The following is a 15030-nucleotide window of genomic DNA, read 5'->3' as shown; positions in this document are numbered from 1 at the left end:
TGCAGAGTCATGTGGGTTGACAGACTTACTGCTTCCACTGCTGTGCTGCTGTCAGCCTGCAGGAAGGGGAGGAGATGCCAAGTCCCAAGGTGCAAACTGCTTTGTAGTGTATGTTTTGCTACTGTTCCTGGTCCTTATTCTAAAGTAAAAGCAAGACACAGGAACAGTTGGCTTTGTCGTTGCTGTTGCTGCCCTCTGAGTGCATTTCAGATTAACCTGCTTGCTGTCTCAATGTTGTTTTTTCCTTTTTTTTTTCCCCCACATGCTTCAGTGATCTTCAGAGGCTTGGAGAACTGCAGTCAGAACTGGCAGGGATGGCAGATTTCACTGCAACTTACCTCCAGTGTCAGCTGCTCCTCATCAAGGTTTGGCTTTTTCTCTGGGTTTTGGACAAAAAAACCTTCAAAAATGCCCCCAGTCCCTCACAGGGCACTTTCATGTTTTGCTGTTTGTGCTCAAAACTGATGTGTGATGAAAGCACAGGTTCCTTGGATTTCTGATATTCCTAGTTCCCTTCTGTGGCAAATAATAAATGCAGTAATGTTGCCAATGAGTGCAGATCTCTGCTGTTGTACAAAGGGCTTATGTTGGTTCACGTGCCAGACCAGAGTTTATTTTCTGACAGAAATCACAGTGGAGGCAACTACTGTGGAGCCTCTTATGTTAGGAGAGTAACTGGAATGCTTTTTGCTAAACTGCCTCTGGAACTAGAGTTTCTATAGGCAGTGGGTTTTGCTTCACTTCTCAAGCTATCAACTGGCAACAGTATTTAAGTTACTCTCCTGGCATTTGTTGGGTGTTTTGAATGTAATTTACACACATGTAAAGCAAGAACTAAAGCAAGGAACAAAGGTTTCCAGAAAAGACTCAATAAAAGCTTTGTTATATAAAACCAAGAACGGATTTCAGCTTCTTCCAGTACCTGAAGGGGCTACAGGAAAGCTGGGGAGGGACTTTTTACAAGGGCTTATAGAGAGAGGACAAGGAGTAATGGATTTAAACTGAAAGAGGGAAGAGTTAGATTAGACACTAGAAAAGAACTCTTTAGTGTGAGGTGGTGAGACACTGGAACAGGTTCCCCAGGATAGTTCTTGAAGCCCCATCCCTGAAGGTGTCCAAGGGCAGGTTGGATGGGGCTTGGAGCAACCTGGGCTGGTGGGAGGTGTCCCTGCCCATGCAGGGGGGTTGGAACTAGATGATCTTTAAGGTCCCTTCCAACCCAAACTATTTTATTCTATGATTAAGGTGTTTTAGATGAGTGGTGTTACAGTTCAGTACATTCCTAGCTAGATCCAAACCTTTAGCCAAAGGGAAATGTGCTGTCCAGGCAGAGGACCAGCATTTGGAGGTGGGTTTGTTGTCCTCCAGGGTTTGGCTGGAGTGAGCCAGTGTATGTTAACTAGGAGAATAATGGCTTGTGTATCTGGCAAAGAAGAATGCTTGGAAGAAGGGGATAAATGCTGCACCAGGCATGCTTAGCTGGAGCTGAGGAGTCAGTGATGTGGCTGAAATGAAAAGTAACTCTTAATATGCAACTATACATTTTGATATGACAGAGAGAACCCAAATGTCAGAGCAGCCTTTTCATTAGATTTCTTTCCAATTCTTTATTTCCCTAAAAGAAAGAAGCTGGGGGGGGGGAAGTATCTTCATTTCCCTGCCTCTCAAAAGGTTCCAGACCTTTAAAGGCTCTACATGTGTTTGGATTTTAGGGCTAGTCAGCTGGGATTCTGGGGCCAGCCTAGGTGAAGGATATAATATGTATGTTCTTGAGCTTTGGCTACAGCCAGCTTTGTGTGTAGCTGTATCTACAGGCAGACAGCTACAAAAAGGAGGCAGTGATATAAATCATCCAGTCAAGCTTTCTTAATTTTTTTTTAACATACATCAACAAGCAAATCAGGTGTGGTTGAGGTTTGTTGGGTTGTTTGTTGGTTGTTTTTTAATCTCAGTAGGTAATTTTTACAGTCAATATTCTTAGCAACTCCAGGATCTTGGGTGGGGCAGAGACTGAACAGGAAAGTTCAGAAATGTGACTGTGTAGGTGTGTTTCTGGGGACAATTGTTACTGATTCCACATTTTGCCTGCTGGGATTGCCATGATCTTGGCCTCAGGGAAGTGATAAAGCCAGGGGGCTGTTCTTCTGGTGAGTGATTGCAGTCTGCACAAAGTTCTCCTTAAAAAATACCAACAGTTTGGCTCAGCCAGTCTCTAATTCATAGTTTTGTTAATATTCCTCTCAATTTCAGTTTCACAGAACAGTATTGGAGGCCTTGGTTCTCTGTGTTGTACTTAAAAGCACAAGACACCTCTGGCCTGCTTTCTCAACGTGTACATCCAAGACACAAGGCATCCTGCTCCCAAGCCCACCTAGCTCAGGGTTATAATATTTAGACTGAATCAGGTATTTGTCATAATTGCTTGGTTTTCTTCTGTAGGCCTTGCAGGAGAAGCTGTGGAATGTGGCAGCTCCTCTGTACCTGAAGCAGAACGCCTTAGCATCTGCTGCAGCAAAACAGGTGAGGTGGAAGCAGCTGGATCTGTGTGGAGACAGGTCCTCAGACATGAGCCTTTCCTTGGCCATGGAACAGTAATACACTTCTGACCTTCCACTGCCATGGTCTGTCCAAGTAAATGTTAGTTCCACAAAAGTGGAGTAATTTCTCTCGTTGTCAAAAGATGAGTGGCAGGTGGTGGAGGTTGATGACAACTGTGAAAAGGGAAACATCACACCCATCCTCCAGAGAGGAAAGACCCAGAAAACTGTAGGTTTATTGACCTCACCCCACTCCTGGAGAAGGTTATGGTCCAAATCCTCTTAAAATCCATTTCTAAACAAGTGAAGGTCAACAAGGCCAGGTTCAAGGCCAGGTTGGATGGGGCTCTGAGCAACCTGGTCTGGTGGGAGGTGTCCCTGCCCAAGCAGGGGGTTGGATCTAGATGATCTTTAAGGTCCTTTCCAACCCAAACCATTCTGTGATTCTATGATTAATTCTGTAATAGTTGCCCAGACAATTAGCTGTGGCCCTGATTCACTGGATCTAATTAGACCTTCTCTGAGCAGGGAACCAGTCTAGATGACTTAGAGGTCCCACCCAAACTGAGTTACTCTGATTCAACGATGTATAAATGATCTGCTCTTGGAAAAACTGAAGCTAAATCCCTAAGAAAAAGCAAATGAGAAACGAGGCTATTAAATAATCCCAAAACAAGTCAAGACTAAAAGCAAGTTCATGGATCTGCTGGGAAACTCTGCTGACATTTTGAGTTTTCACTTAATTAAGATGTAATAAGAGGCAGGTGCAGCTGTGCATCAAAGCCTCCTGTGCTGTTGACAGCTCTCCTCAGGGAGGAGAAGAAACAAAAGCCTATCAGCTTTTAAAATCTTCACTAATTGAACTGTCTGTCTTGGGTGCCCTTCTCAGTGAACCCCCTGGGAAGTTGTATTTGTTGTGATTGTGAAATTTCCCATCAATGCAAGGTGAGGGAATAACTCCTGTTAAATAACCTGCAAGTTCTTGGCTTCTGTACAGTCATTCTGAACTCAGCTGTATTAATCTGAGCCCTTTTCTTGTCTGCTTAAGCCCATCTGTTCCACAGGTAATATATAATGAGCAAAACTGTGAGATGTCCCTTCTAAGCTTATCTAAAATAAGCCAGAATTCTGTTTATCTTGTGATAGTTTCCATCTTCAGCTACAGTACCTGAAGCATTGTTGAATGTAAAGTTGTTTTCAAGAGAACTTGTCACTTCTAGCTCCAAAAAATGGTCTGTTCAGCTGAGGGAAAAGGAGGCTGAGGGGGGATCTCATCAGTGTTTATAAGTATCTCCAGGGGGTGTCAGGAGGATGGGGCCAGACTCTTCTCAGTGGTGCCCAGTGACAGGAAAAGGGGCAATGGGCACAAACTGGAGCACAGGAGGTTGAACCTGAATGTGAGAAAATGTTTCTTGACTGTGAGGGTGACAGAGCCCTGGGACAGGCTGCCCAGGGAGGTTGTGGAGACTCCATCCCTGGGGACATTCCAAATCCCACCTGGACATGTTCCTGTGGAATCTGCTGTGGGGGATCCTGTTCTAGCAGGGGGTTGAACTAGATGATCTCCAGAGGTCTCTTTCAAGCCCAACCATTCTGTGTGAGCAGGACCACTGGGGTTGCTCTGTTGTGCTGCTCACATGTTTCAGAGGAGCCAGTGGGAGCTGGGGAGTGCTCTGCCCCTAGAAATTTAAAATGCAGTGTCAGTAGACAGGCTGCCCATGGAGGGAGTGCTGGATTTCAGGCCAAGTTTCCTGAATTGTTTATTTAATAAAGCCAAGATAACCTTTCAGTATTAGGTGCCACTTTACACGGTGAAGAGTTTCACCAAAAGAATGAGACTCGTGGATTAACGTGTTCCTCAGCCTGAGGAAAAATACCAGAATCTTGTGATCATGCTTGTGCAAGAGTTTAACTTGCTGTTGGTTTGGTTTTTTACCCCTGTGGTGCCTGTCTGACAGATCTTGGAAGAAACTTACAAAATGGAGTTCATGTACAGTGGAGTGGAAAGCAGACAAGTGGTCATCATCCACCACATGAGACTGCAGGCCAAGGCCCTACAGCTGATAGTGACTGCACGGACCACTAGAGGGTAAGGTTAAGGTTGACCTGGTAAAAGGACCTTCTTAGGGTTAACTGTAAGCTTAGTTTCTTCAACCTTTGTTCAAAAAAACCAGCAAGAATAAATGGGACACACAAACTCATGGCATGTCAATAAGCATTTCATAAGTGATTCTGAGCAAAGAGCTGCTTGTTGCCTTTGGTGCAGCCAGGTAGTCACACAAATCTAAATTAGATAACAAAATTATTAGGAAGATGTGTTTAGGGGCTTGAGTTCTCTCACCTGTGAACAGGGCCAACCACATCCTGGGCTGCATCAACAGAAGTGTGGCCAGCAGGGCCAGGGAGGGGATTCTGCCCCTCTGCTCTGCTCTGGTGAGACCTCCCCTGGAGTGTTTTGTCCAGCCCTGGAGCCCTCAGCACAGGAAAGATAAAGTCCTGTTGGAGAGTGTCCAGAGAAGAGCCATAAAGATTATCCAAGGGCTGGTTATGAAGACAGGTTGAGGCAGTTGGGGTGTTCAGCCTGGAGAAGAGAAGGCTCCAGGGAGACCTTAAAGCACCTTCCAGTGCCTGAAGGGGCTCCAGGAAAGCTGAGGAGGGACTTTTCACCAGAGAAAGCAGTGACAGGACAAGGGGTGATGGGTTTAAACTGAAAGAGAAGGAGATTGAGGTCAGAGATCAGGAAGAAATTCTTCCCCGTGAGGGCAGGAAGGCACTGGAACAGGTTGCTCAGGGAGGTTGTGGCTGCCCCCTCCCTGGAGGTGTTGAAGGGCAGGTTGGATGAGGCTTGTGCAGCCTGGTCTGGTGGGAGGTGTCCCTGCTCATGGCAGTGGGGTTGGAACCTCATGGTCTTTAAGGTCCATTCCAACCTTCACCATTCTTTGACTTCATGATTCTATGATGCAAATAGGTTAAAAACATGAAGTGTTGTCTTAGAGTTGACATTTAGGACCTACATAAAAGTAGAAAAGTCGTGTGGTAAAGAATGCACTGGTGTTTTCTTCATTAAGGTTTTGAGTTTTTAGCATCAGAGAAAGAACTGCCTTTGATCTGCAGCTCATGTTTGTGTGACAGACACAGGACACTGGGGTGTGTGCATGGCTTAGGTAACATGAGAGGCTCTGTGTGGTTCATTGTGGCTGCTGGAGTCAATTAAGTTACACATGAGTTTAGATGGTTGTACAATTAGAACTCCATTTGGTGGAATGGTTAGTATCCTAACTTGTTTACTTTATTTGGAGTTTGTGGCCATCAATGTACAGTGTTCACAATACATTTGCCTTTCAACTTCTTGTTTTTTAGGTGGGAAGTTAATACTTTCTAACAGTAGCTTTGGGAACTTAGTGCCTTAATGCAAATGATTTTTTGTGGGAGTCAAATGTGGACGTGGAGAGGGAGATGGGAATTAATTTTTATTTTTACTTTTGTGAGGAACACTTTTCTATCCTCAAAATGGTAAGATTTTGTATTTTTAGTAGCTTGAGCTGGATTCCAAAACACCTAAATGCTTATAGCCACAGGGCCAGATTTCTTTACTTAAAACTAAACCAAGGAATGTTGCCTTTGTTACAGAGTGGAACCCCTTTTTGGGATGTGTGAAAAATTCCTACAAGAAGTGGATTCCTTTCAGAGGTAAGAAACTCTATTGCTTCTTTTTAGAAGGGCACGTGGAGAGAGGATGAGGGGGAATGGTTTTTAACTGGCAGAGAGGAGATTTAGATGAGATATTAGGAAGAAATTCTTCAGTGTGAGGGTGGTGAGAGACTGGAACAGGTTGCCCACAGAGGAGCTGTGGCTGCCCCATCCCTGGCAGTGTTGAAGGGCAGGTTGGATGGGGCTTGGAGCAGCCTGGGCTGCTGGGAGGTGTCCCTGCCCATGCAGGGGGGTTGTATCTAGATGATCTTCAAGGTCGCTTCCAACCCAAACAATTCTATGATTCTGTGGTTCTTCACTTTGTTGAAAGTCTTCCCACTGTTTTATTCAGGGAATGTGCCATTTGTCATCTCTTCACATCTCCTTCCCTCTGTTGCTGTCCTACCTTGAGGCCTGCTTTCATGAGATAGTGATAAAGCAAGAAGGAAACTCTCTTTGAAATGTAGAATTAATGGAAGAGCTTTCCTGGGTGTACGACAAAAAAAGGAACTTCTTTCTTCAACCCAAATCTCTAAATTATGAATGAGAGAGCAAGGGAACCATTTACAAGCTGAAGGTGAACTCATCTTGCCCAGGTGTTGACATTTGCACTGTGGACCAGCTCTCCTCTCCCTGGAGATGTGTTTCTTTTATCTTCTCCTAATCTAGATGTCTCAAATGGGCCAGATTAAGGATGCCCAGGTTTTTTTCCATCAACTCAGAAGGGAATTGGGTATCAAACCCAGAAGTATCCCAAGTTGGCTGAGCAGAATTCCATCTCCAGTCCTGATTTCAATTCACATTTATTCCTGGTCTATATGCTGAGCAGTTGTGGCTGGTTACGTGGTGAGAGAAGAGAACCAAACCTAATACTTAACTCACCTGGTAACTAGTGGATAGGACTGAGTATTTGTTTTATATCTTTTCCTGGCATTGAGTCTCAGGATCAGCAAAACTCATCTCTGTTTCTCAACAAGTAACTCTACAGGCAGTGATGAATTCCACAAAGGGAAGTCTGGATGATGGGAGATCTTGTCAGTTTGCTGTAAGGAAATGCCTGGACATTTTAAATCCCCATGTCTTGGTTGTGCAGCCTCAGTGTGCCAGATTTTAGCTGCATCCCATGACAGAGGAGCTGAAATTTGCTGTTCTCTGGTCTTGACCTCTAGAACGAGCCCTTTTTTTCCCACCACCCCCCCCCCTCTTGATTCTAGTTTGCTGTTAAAATTTCACTTCTCAGAAGTAACAAGTAACACTCTCATAAATATCAGTAGAGAAAAACCATTCTGGAAACTCTGCACAGCAGCAGGTCAGACAACTCAGGTGTTGTGTGTGTGTGTGTTAGATCCTGTAATGAGTCAGCTACTTCATTAGCCAGCTGGAAGGGCACAGCATCAAGAATTAGGCATAAGCATCTTCCCTGGGAAGCACCCACTGCAGAAGTTTGCAAGGCAGCTGTACTAGGAGTGGCTACTTCATCCAGCTCTGTTTCTTTGCTGAGATGTGGCCACTACTGAATGCAGAGTACTGGAATAGCCTGTGCTGTCATTTAATTAGCACTCTGACCATCTATCCCATTCCAGCTGCACGTGCAGTCTGAGCAGACAAATCCCTCCAGGACCTGCTTTTCATTCATGTCTTGTTGATGGGCACCTCAGCATTTTTAGCTCCTTTTTTTGGGAATCTAGATTCCTTTGCTCTCTAGGCTTTGGATTGATGGAGGACCTAAGAAGTGAGACCTGAATAGCCCTTGATGTGGTCAGTTTGAGCACAAGGTGTGGTCCCTACCAAAGTAGCAAAAATCATCTTTATTTGATGTATGGGATGTGCATCAGAAGAGGAATCTACATATGTAGAGAGGTGCTGGAGGCCCCATCCCTGGAGACATTCAAGGTCAGGCTTGATGGGCAGTCTGTTCTAGTGTGAGATGTCCCTGCTTATTGTAGGGGGGTTGGCCTAGATGACCTTTAGAGGTCCCTTCCAACCCAAGACATTCTATGATTCTGTTATTCTAACTCTGTCATTATAACTAAAGAGAAGGTTTAGGTAGCTAGGCTGAAAATAACAAACCTGTTGAAAATACTGAAAAAAAGTATTTGGTTTTTCATTTATTTTTAACCCAGATGTTTTATCTCTGAGCTCCCACATATGCAAGGCAGTTTGGTGGATAAATTACTGGACCTAATGCCCAGACTTGTGACATCCAAACCTTCAGAAGTGGTGAAGATCCTTCAGACCACGCTGCGACAAAGTACCTTCCTCCACCTTCCTCTGCCAGAGCAGGTCAGTTTAACACAGAGAATTAAAATGCAGACTCTTTCAGCATCTGACTAGTTCCTAATACACCACTAAGCTTTTAGGGTTTAAGTATTTGGTCAGTCCCCAGTGCTCCAAAGGCTTTCTTTTTCCTACCTAGCATCCTCAGGACAACTGCTGAAAGTGCAGAAAACTGAATTCCTGGCTGTATTTAAAAGAATCCAAAGTTCATGCACAACTCAAATAATGATTGTTGGGGTTTTTTTTTTTCCCCTCTCTTCCTTCCTGCTCCTAATTTTTGCCAACTGCTTTGCCCCTAATAGCTCCATAAAGCTACTGCAAATATCATTGAGCCCACTGGTGAATCTGATAATCCTCTGAGGTTTACATCAGGGTTGGTGGTGGCGCTGGACGTTGATGCAACTCTGGAGCACGTGCAGGATCCCCAAGGAACAGTTAAAGTTCAGGTAAGCAGTTGTTTGGCAGAAGTACAAACAAGGTGGTACCTTAGGGGGAGTTTGCTTAAGGGTGTCAATACTTCTACGTTGCAAATAATTATACAGATGATTAGTAACAATGTTGGGTTGCTGTGTTTTGACCACACCTTCTGGAACCCGCTGGAATGTCACGGGCTGAGTGGGTCTGTCTCCAGTTCCTGAGAGTTTACTTTTATAGAATCATCAAATGGTTTGGGTTGGAGGGGAGCTTAAAGGTCATGTAGATCCAACCTCCTGCATTAGCAGGGACACCTCCCACTAGATCACATTGCTCAGAGCCTCAGCCAACCTGCCCTTCAACACTGCCAGGGATGGGGCAGCCACAGCTTCTCTGGGCAACCTGGGCCAGGGTCTCCCCACCCTCACACTAAAGAATTTCTTCCTGATGTCCAAACTAAATTTCCCCTCTTCCAGTTTTAATCCATTACTCCTTGTCCTCTCACTACAAGCCCTTGTAAACAGCCCCTCCCCAGCTTTCCTGCAGCCCCTTCAGGCACTGGAAGGTGCTCTGAGGTCTTCCCAGAGCCTTGTCTTCTCCAGGCTGAAGAGCCCCAACTCTCAGCCTGCTCAGAGTGCTTTGAGCACTTAGACACCATTCTGTACTCCACATGGGGCTTCCACATGCACTGGGTACATTATGGACACAAGCACAAACAAATGCTGGTGAACTTCCAGCTTGTGTTGTAGGAGAAGGAGGAGCAAAAGATGCTGTTGTGACTGGTACAGAAATATCCAGGCTCTCGGCTCTTAGTGGTTACAACTTAACTTTCTTCCTGCTGCTAAATCACTCGTTTGAAATGCAGCTGAGGAGGTAGGTGGGGTATGATGCCAAGTAAAATATTCACTGCATAACAAAGAAATTTAAACCTCTGTTTATAAAGCAGAGGAAGAAGCTGATGTCCATGTACATTCTCCCCCTTTGCCAGAGCGTGGCCATGAAATCCAGGGCAACTGGACTCCTGGCTCCAAGATAAACTACACCTTCCTGCCTTCCAGACTCAAACAGGAAACACCAAAATAACTGCAGATTCCCAGTCCAGAGTTGTCATTCAGTTGTTTCTTTTTTGTTATTATTTTTCCCCCTCTTCCAGGTATTGTATCCAGATGGACAAGCACAAATAATCCATCCCAAACCAGCTGACTTTCGAAATCCTGGTCCTGGAAGGCACAGGCTGATAACTCAGGTTTACCTCTCACACACAGCCTGGACAGGTAAAGTGCATGATACAAGTTGATGTGACTGCTACTGCACTTTGCTAAGATAAGAGTGTGTCTTGCTTGATCCCAGTCTCCTGCATGTAAGACATACCCACAGATTTGGGGGCTTTAAGGATCTTGGAGTCCTCATTTAAATCCTCATTTAAAAGCAAGGAGTCCTGGTAAACTGCCTGATTGTAGTTGATTGCTTGAGATCTGACAGGAATTTGAGCATGGCAGAGAACCTTTGAACTGTGTGTACTCAACAGTAGAATTTCACTGCTGCTTAAACTTTCACCCTTTTAATGCCTTAAAAAAACACCCTCTAGCTCTGATGAGTTCAGTAAGGACTCCAACATTCCCCTTCAGTCCCTGGTGGCATTCACACCTCCCCATGAAAGTGCTTCAGTAATTGCCTGGTGGACTTCAAACAACAAAAGCAGAGGATATTTGTTTGCAGCTCCTTTTGTCCTGTTTTCTTTTAATCCCTTCACGTTTATTCAAACCTGGGTGTTTTTTTTTCTGAACAATTTTAATAGGATTTGGTGATTTATTTTTAACCAACAGTTTTGTTCAGTGCCATGTTCTTTCATGTGCTCCTTCCATGGTGTACTTGATCATCCTGTGATCTTTGTTTTGGATAAGAAAAAATGATGATGTTTTTACACCTGGAAGTATCTGGATTGAAAGGTTCATCCTGTACCAGAGGGAGCTGAGCTAAGTCTTTATTTCTGCTTCTGCAGTGTTCACTGAAAGGGCTCTGGAAGTCTGACCCTAAGGGGTTCTGTTCTGCTGTCTCTCCCTGGGTCTTCTGTCCTTCCCCATTGTGTTCTGTCTGGTGCTGGGGAGGTCTCAGCTGGAGCATCACTGCCCTTCTGGGCATCACATCTTAAAATTAATGGGTTGCAGCACAGGGGGGAATTCTCCTCCTTTACTGGGCTCTCATGAGACCCCACCTGAAGTTCTTTGTCCAGTTCTGGAGCCCCCAGTGCAAGAAGGACATGAAGGGATAATGGATTGAAATTGGAAGAGGGGAGATTTAGGTTAGATCTTAGGAAGAAATTCTGCAGTGTGAGGGTGGTAAGACACTGGAGCAGGTTGCCCAGGGAACTTCTTGAAGCCCCATCCCTGGCAGTGTTGAAGGGCAGGTTGGATGGGGCTTGGAGCAACCTGGTCTAGTGGGAGGTGTCCCTGTCCATGCAGGGGGCTTGGAACTAGATGATCTTTCAGGTCCTTTCCAACCCAAACCATTCTATTAAAAAAAAACCCAAAATGCAGTGCCATGTGAGCCACTGGGAAGGAAAAATAACTTTATTCCAGCCAGAACCAGTGCAAGTCCGTACAGAAATCCTAAAGGAATCATGGTTCTCAGTCTAGAAAGGAAAATTTTGATGGGGATATGGTCCAGTGTGCTGCTCAGCTGAATGAAAGGCCAAAGTTGTGTTTTCAAACCCCAGACTGGATCCTGTTGGCCCAGAGTGGCTCTGTGCTTTGCCCAGCACCCGTGAGAGAATTTCATGGATTTGCACCATAAGAAAAACTGAAGGTAGCAAGCTGGAATCAGAAATGGGATTCAGTGTCTGGGCAAATAAATCCTGTAAGGAGCAAAACCAGCCAAGCCCAGTATTTCATAGTATCACAGAATCATGTTGTTTAGAAAAGACCTTAAAGATCATCCAGTCCAACCCTTCCCCCAGCCCTGCCAAGGCCACCCCTGCCCCATGTCCCTCAGCACCATCTCCAGGGCTTGGAAACCCCTCCAGGGATGGGGACTCCCCCCCTGCCCTGGGCAGCCTGGGCCAGGGCCTGACAACCCTTGCCAGGGATAAATTGTTCCCAAGATCCAACCTCAGCCTCCCCTGGCACAACTTGAGGCCGTTTCCTCCTGTTCTATTGCCTGTTCCTGGAGAGAAGAAACCAACCACCCACCCCACTGGTTGTTCACTGTGCAATGACCATCAAGTTTGGGTTGTTCTGTTTCTTTGTTTCCTCTGCAGAGCCCTGTCAGATTGAAGTGCGGTTGCTGCTGGCTTACAATTCCAACGGGAGCAAAGCATCTGCTAAAATTCCTAAATCTACCTGGAGTGAGAGCTTGGAGACTCTCCCACAACTGGAAAATGGGATAGAGGGGACCATTCCCTTCAGCAAAGCTGTCAAAGTCTATATCATGCCCAAACCTGCCAGGCGGTGAAGTCTGTCTCTAAAAAATGTGTTTATGGGATTGTTGGTGACATGAAAACAAAATGCAGTGTTCCAGGAGAGGGAACCAAACCAAAATAGCTTTATACTTGCAGAAAAAAAGAAGTCAACCATAGAAATAAAGCTGCTGAAGAACATCTGGTCTTCTCTGTCAAGAGGCAGGTCAACCAATATGGGAGTTACTCAGCTGGGTAAGAGAAGGGTGAAGAAAATGCAGGTGCTGCTACATGGAATGAATAAAATCAAGGCAGTTCTCAGCTCCCAGTCGTGTTTCATTTGCCCCTGTCTTCAGTTTTTACTTACCAAAAGTTTCTTTTCAAGGCCTCTGGGTTTTCTGCCACCTATTTACTATGTAAATACTGAGGCACATAAGCCAATGTTATTTTTACAGTACTCTGAAGCTAAGGAGTTGGGGGAGAGGGGGTTGTTGGGTTCTTGGGTGGGTTTTTTTAATGTCTAAAACTTGTGTTTTGGTACCTAAATTCTTAATGTGAAAAGAAATACTGGTGTTCTTGTGTAGGAACTCCACGTCAGAGTCAGTTGCCTCTTGCTGTCAGCCAAATCCTGAGTGTGTTTACATCCTGTCCAGCTGCACTGAAGCTGGTGCAGTTTTGGGGAGGGCACAGGTTGCCCATCTTGGGGTGTTGGAGGAGGAGGAACCCGTTGGTGCAAGCAGCAGAACTTCAGCTGGCAGGATGTGGAAGTTTCATTGAGTTACACCTACAAAACAGTGTGTTACTTCTTTAGTTTGTTTACTTACAGGGAGTCATCTCTGAATTGTAACCCGACTCTCCTGTTGAGCATTTCTGTCCCTTTAGGAGCCATGGGATTAAATACAAGGGGTTGGAAAATCAACTAACCCCATCCCACTAAGTTTTACAGAATCTGTTTCTGCGTGGTGAGCTTGGCCTCAACCAATCTGACTGAGATGAGAAAATCTGGTTAGTTTTTCAATTCAGCAGCAGTTTTGGCAAAGCCTTTCTGATCAGCTGAAGTAGCCAAACGTGCTCCCAGTTAAGCAGCAGTGAGACAGCTTGTCCATGTTCCCCTCAGCAGGTGATCTGGGAGTACAGAGGGACAGGAACTTCCTGCAAACATGATCCTTCTGGCATTCCTGCTGGAAAGGGTGTCTGTGCAAGGCTTCAGCAGGCTGAGGAACCTCCTGTGATTTGTAACAATCCTTTGGTAGGAATTTCTAGGAGCCAAAAAATCTTGTATTGCAGCAGCCAAATGTTACCAGTGTTCATAAACCAAATGTAAAAACAAAAGTGTCCAGAGATCAGTGTAAATATTGACACAAGATCCTTATGTGCTTTCCTAGAATAAAATTGGAAAAATTCATGCTAATCTGTTTCCTCTTCATTCAATGAGTGAACACACATGCCCACGTGGTCTTGGGCTCGTAAGAGATTCCTGCAAGTGTTTTGTGATACTTACTTTTTAGCACTGACAGGTTGTTATCTGAAGGCTCATAACTGTAAACCAGTTAGGCTGCTCTAGGTATTCTGGAATTAAAACTCCTTTTTTAGTGCTGCTGCTCTAAACTGCTTTCTGGTGTTTCACCTTGAGGGCACAGCTTTGAAAACCTCCTGTATGTCTAACAGCCAGATTGTTACCATCTGGCTTCTCTTGGGCACCTTCAGTTGAGGGATGTAGGTGGTTGTAGAGTCATCAGGGTTGGAAGGGACCTCTGAAGATCATCTAGTCCAACCCTCCTGCTAGAGCAGGATCACCTACAGTAGAGCCCATGGGAACATGATGGGTTTTGAATGTCTCCAGAGAAGGAGACTCCACAACCTCTCTGGGCAGCCTGTCCCAGGCCTCTGTCACTCTCACAGTAAGTTCTCTTAGGAAGCTGTGGCCTGGTGGATACTTGATGAGTTGTACCTTGTTAGAGACTTTTTTCCTCCTGTCTCTGTTTTACTCTTCACCAGGATTTCTGCAGCTTGTCATCCCAATAAAGACTTGTGATGAAGTGGTGCCCATACTCTGCAGGCCAGGACTGATGCTTTGGTAGGCAGAGCAGAGCCAGGGGCTGAGGGAAGGCCTGGTCAGGGCTGAATGCCCCATTTTCCTGCTTGCATCTCTAGCTGTTCACCACTTGTCCTTTCATTTAGGCTGAGTGCTGGACTCCTGCACTGCAACAGCCTAAAAGATGATTAATCTCAGAATGAAAAGAAAAAGGGGCTGTACTCATGGACAAAGATAATTTGCATCTTTCATTGCCTAAAAAGGTTGGACCAGATGATCCTTGAGGTCCTTTCTAGCCTGGTGTTCTGTGATTTCTGTTGGAGAGGGAACAGAGGCCTTCAGATCACCATCACCCAACTATGGGGAGATTCTGGTCCCTCAGCTGTTTGCAGGTGGAAGAACACGGTGCCAGGGCAGAGCTGCAGCCACAGGGAGATGGAGCAAGAAGCAAGGGCAAACAATTTGCTAAACCCCACCCATGTTCAGACACCCCTCACTGCTGCCCCGTGTGGTTCACCTCCTAGTTGGGCGTAAGGTTAGAGGGTCGATCTGGCAGAGAGGAAAAGGCTGAACTCTCAGAAAAAAAGGGTGTAATTAGTGGTTTCAAAATGTGTTGGCCTATTTGCCATTAACTTTTCAGCTTTAATTACAAGTGGCCTCTGTGTGTGGGGGAAGCCTGGCTC

At 45.4% G+C, this 15030-nt stretch overlaps 1 protein-coding gene across 4 annotated transcripts in view; it reads left to right on the top strand.

Moving 5' to 3' along the window:
* Positions 1 to 13723, top strand: part of LOC127380135 (integrator complex subunit 4) — a 47952-nt gene extending 34229 nt beyond the window's left edge. For all 4 annotated transcript variants that reach the window (XM_051608668.1, XM_051608666.1, XM_051608667.1 and 1 more), the window contains 8 exons: positions 272 to 365; positions 2440 to 2520; positions 4496 to 4626; positions 6168 to 6227; positions 8351 to 8510; positions 8807 to 8950; positions 10072 to 10192; positions 12175 to 13723. In XM_051608668.1, coding sequence (XP_051464628.1) covers positions 272 to 365; positions 2440 to 2520; positions 4496 to 4626; positions 6168 to 6227; positions 8351 to 8510; positions 8807 to 8950; positions 10072 to 10192; positions 12175 to 12368 — 985 coding nt within the window. In that variant the 3' untranslated portion in view covers positions 12369 to 13723. The remainder of the gene's footprint in view (positions 1 to 271; positions 366 to 2439; positions 2521 to 4495; positions 4627 to 6167; positions 6228 to 8350; positions 8511 to 8806; positions 8951 to 10071; positions 10193 to 12174) is intronic.
* The last annotated feature ends 1307 nt before the right edge of the window (positions 13724 to 15030 follow it).

The sequence above is a fragment of the Apus apus genome, chromosome 1, assembly GCF_020740795.1.
Source record: "Apus apus isolate bApuApu2 chromosome 1, bApuApu2.pri.cur, whole genome shotgun sequence".
Taxonomy (NCBI): Eukaryota; Metazoa; Chordata; class Aves; order Apodiformes; family Apodidae; genus Apus; species Apus apus.
Note: the sequence above shows the minus strand (reverse complement) of the source record. Positions and strands in the feature narration are given on the sequence as shown.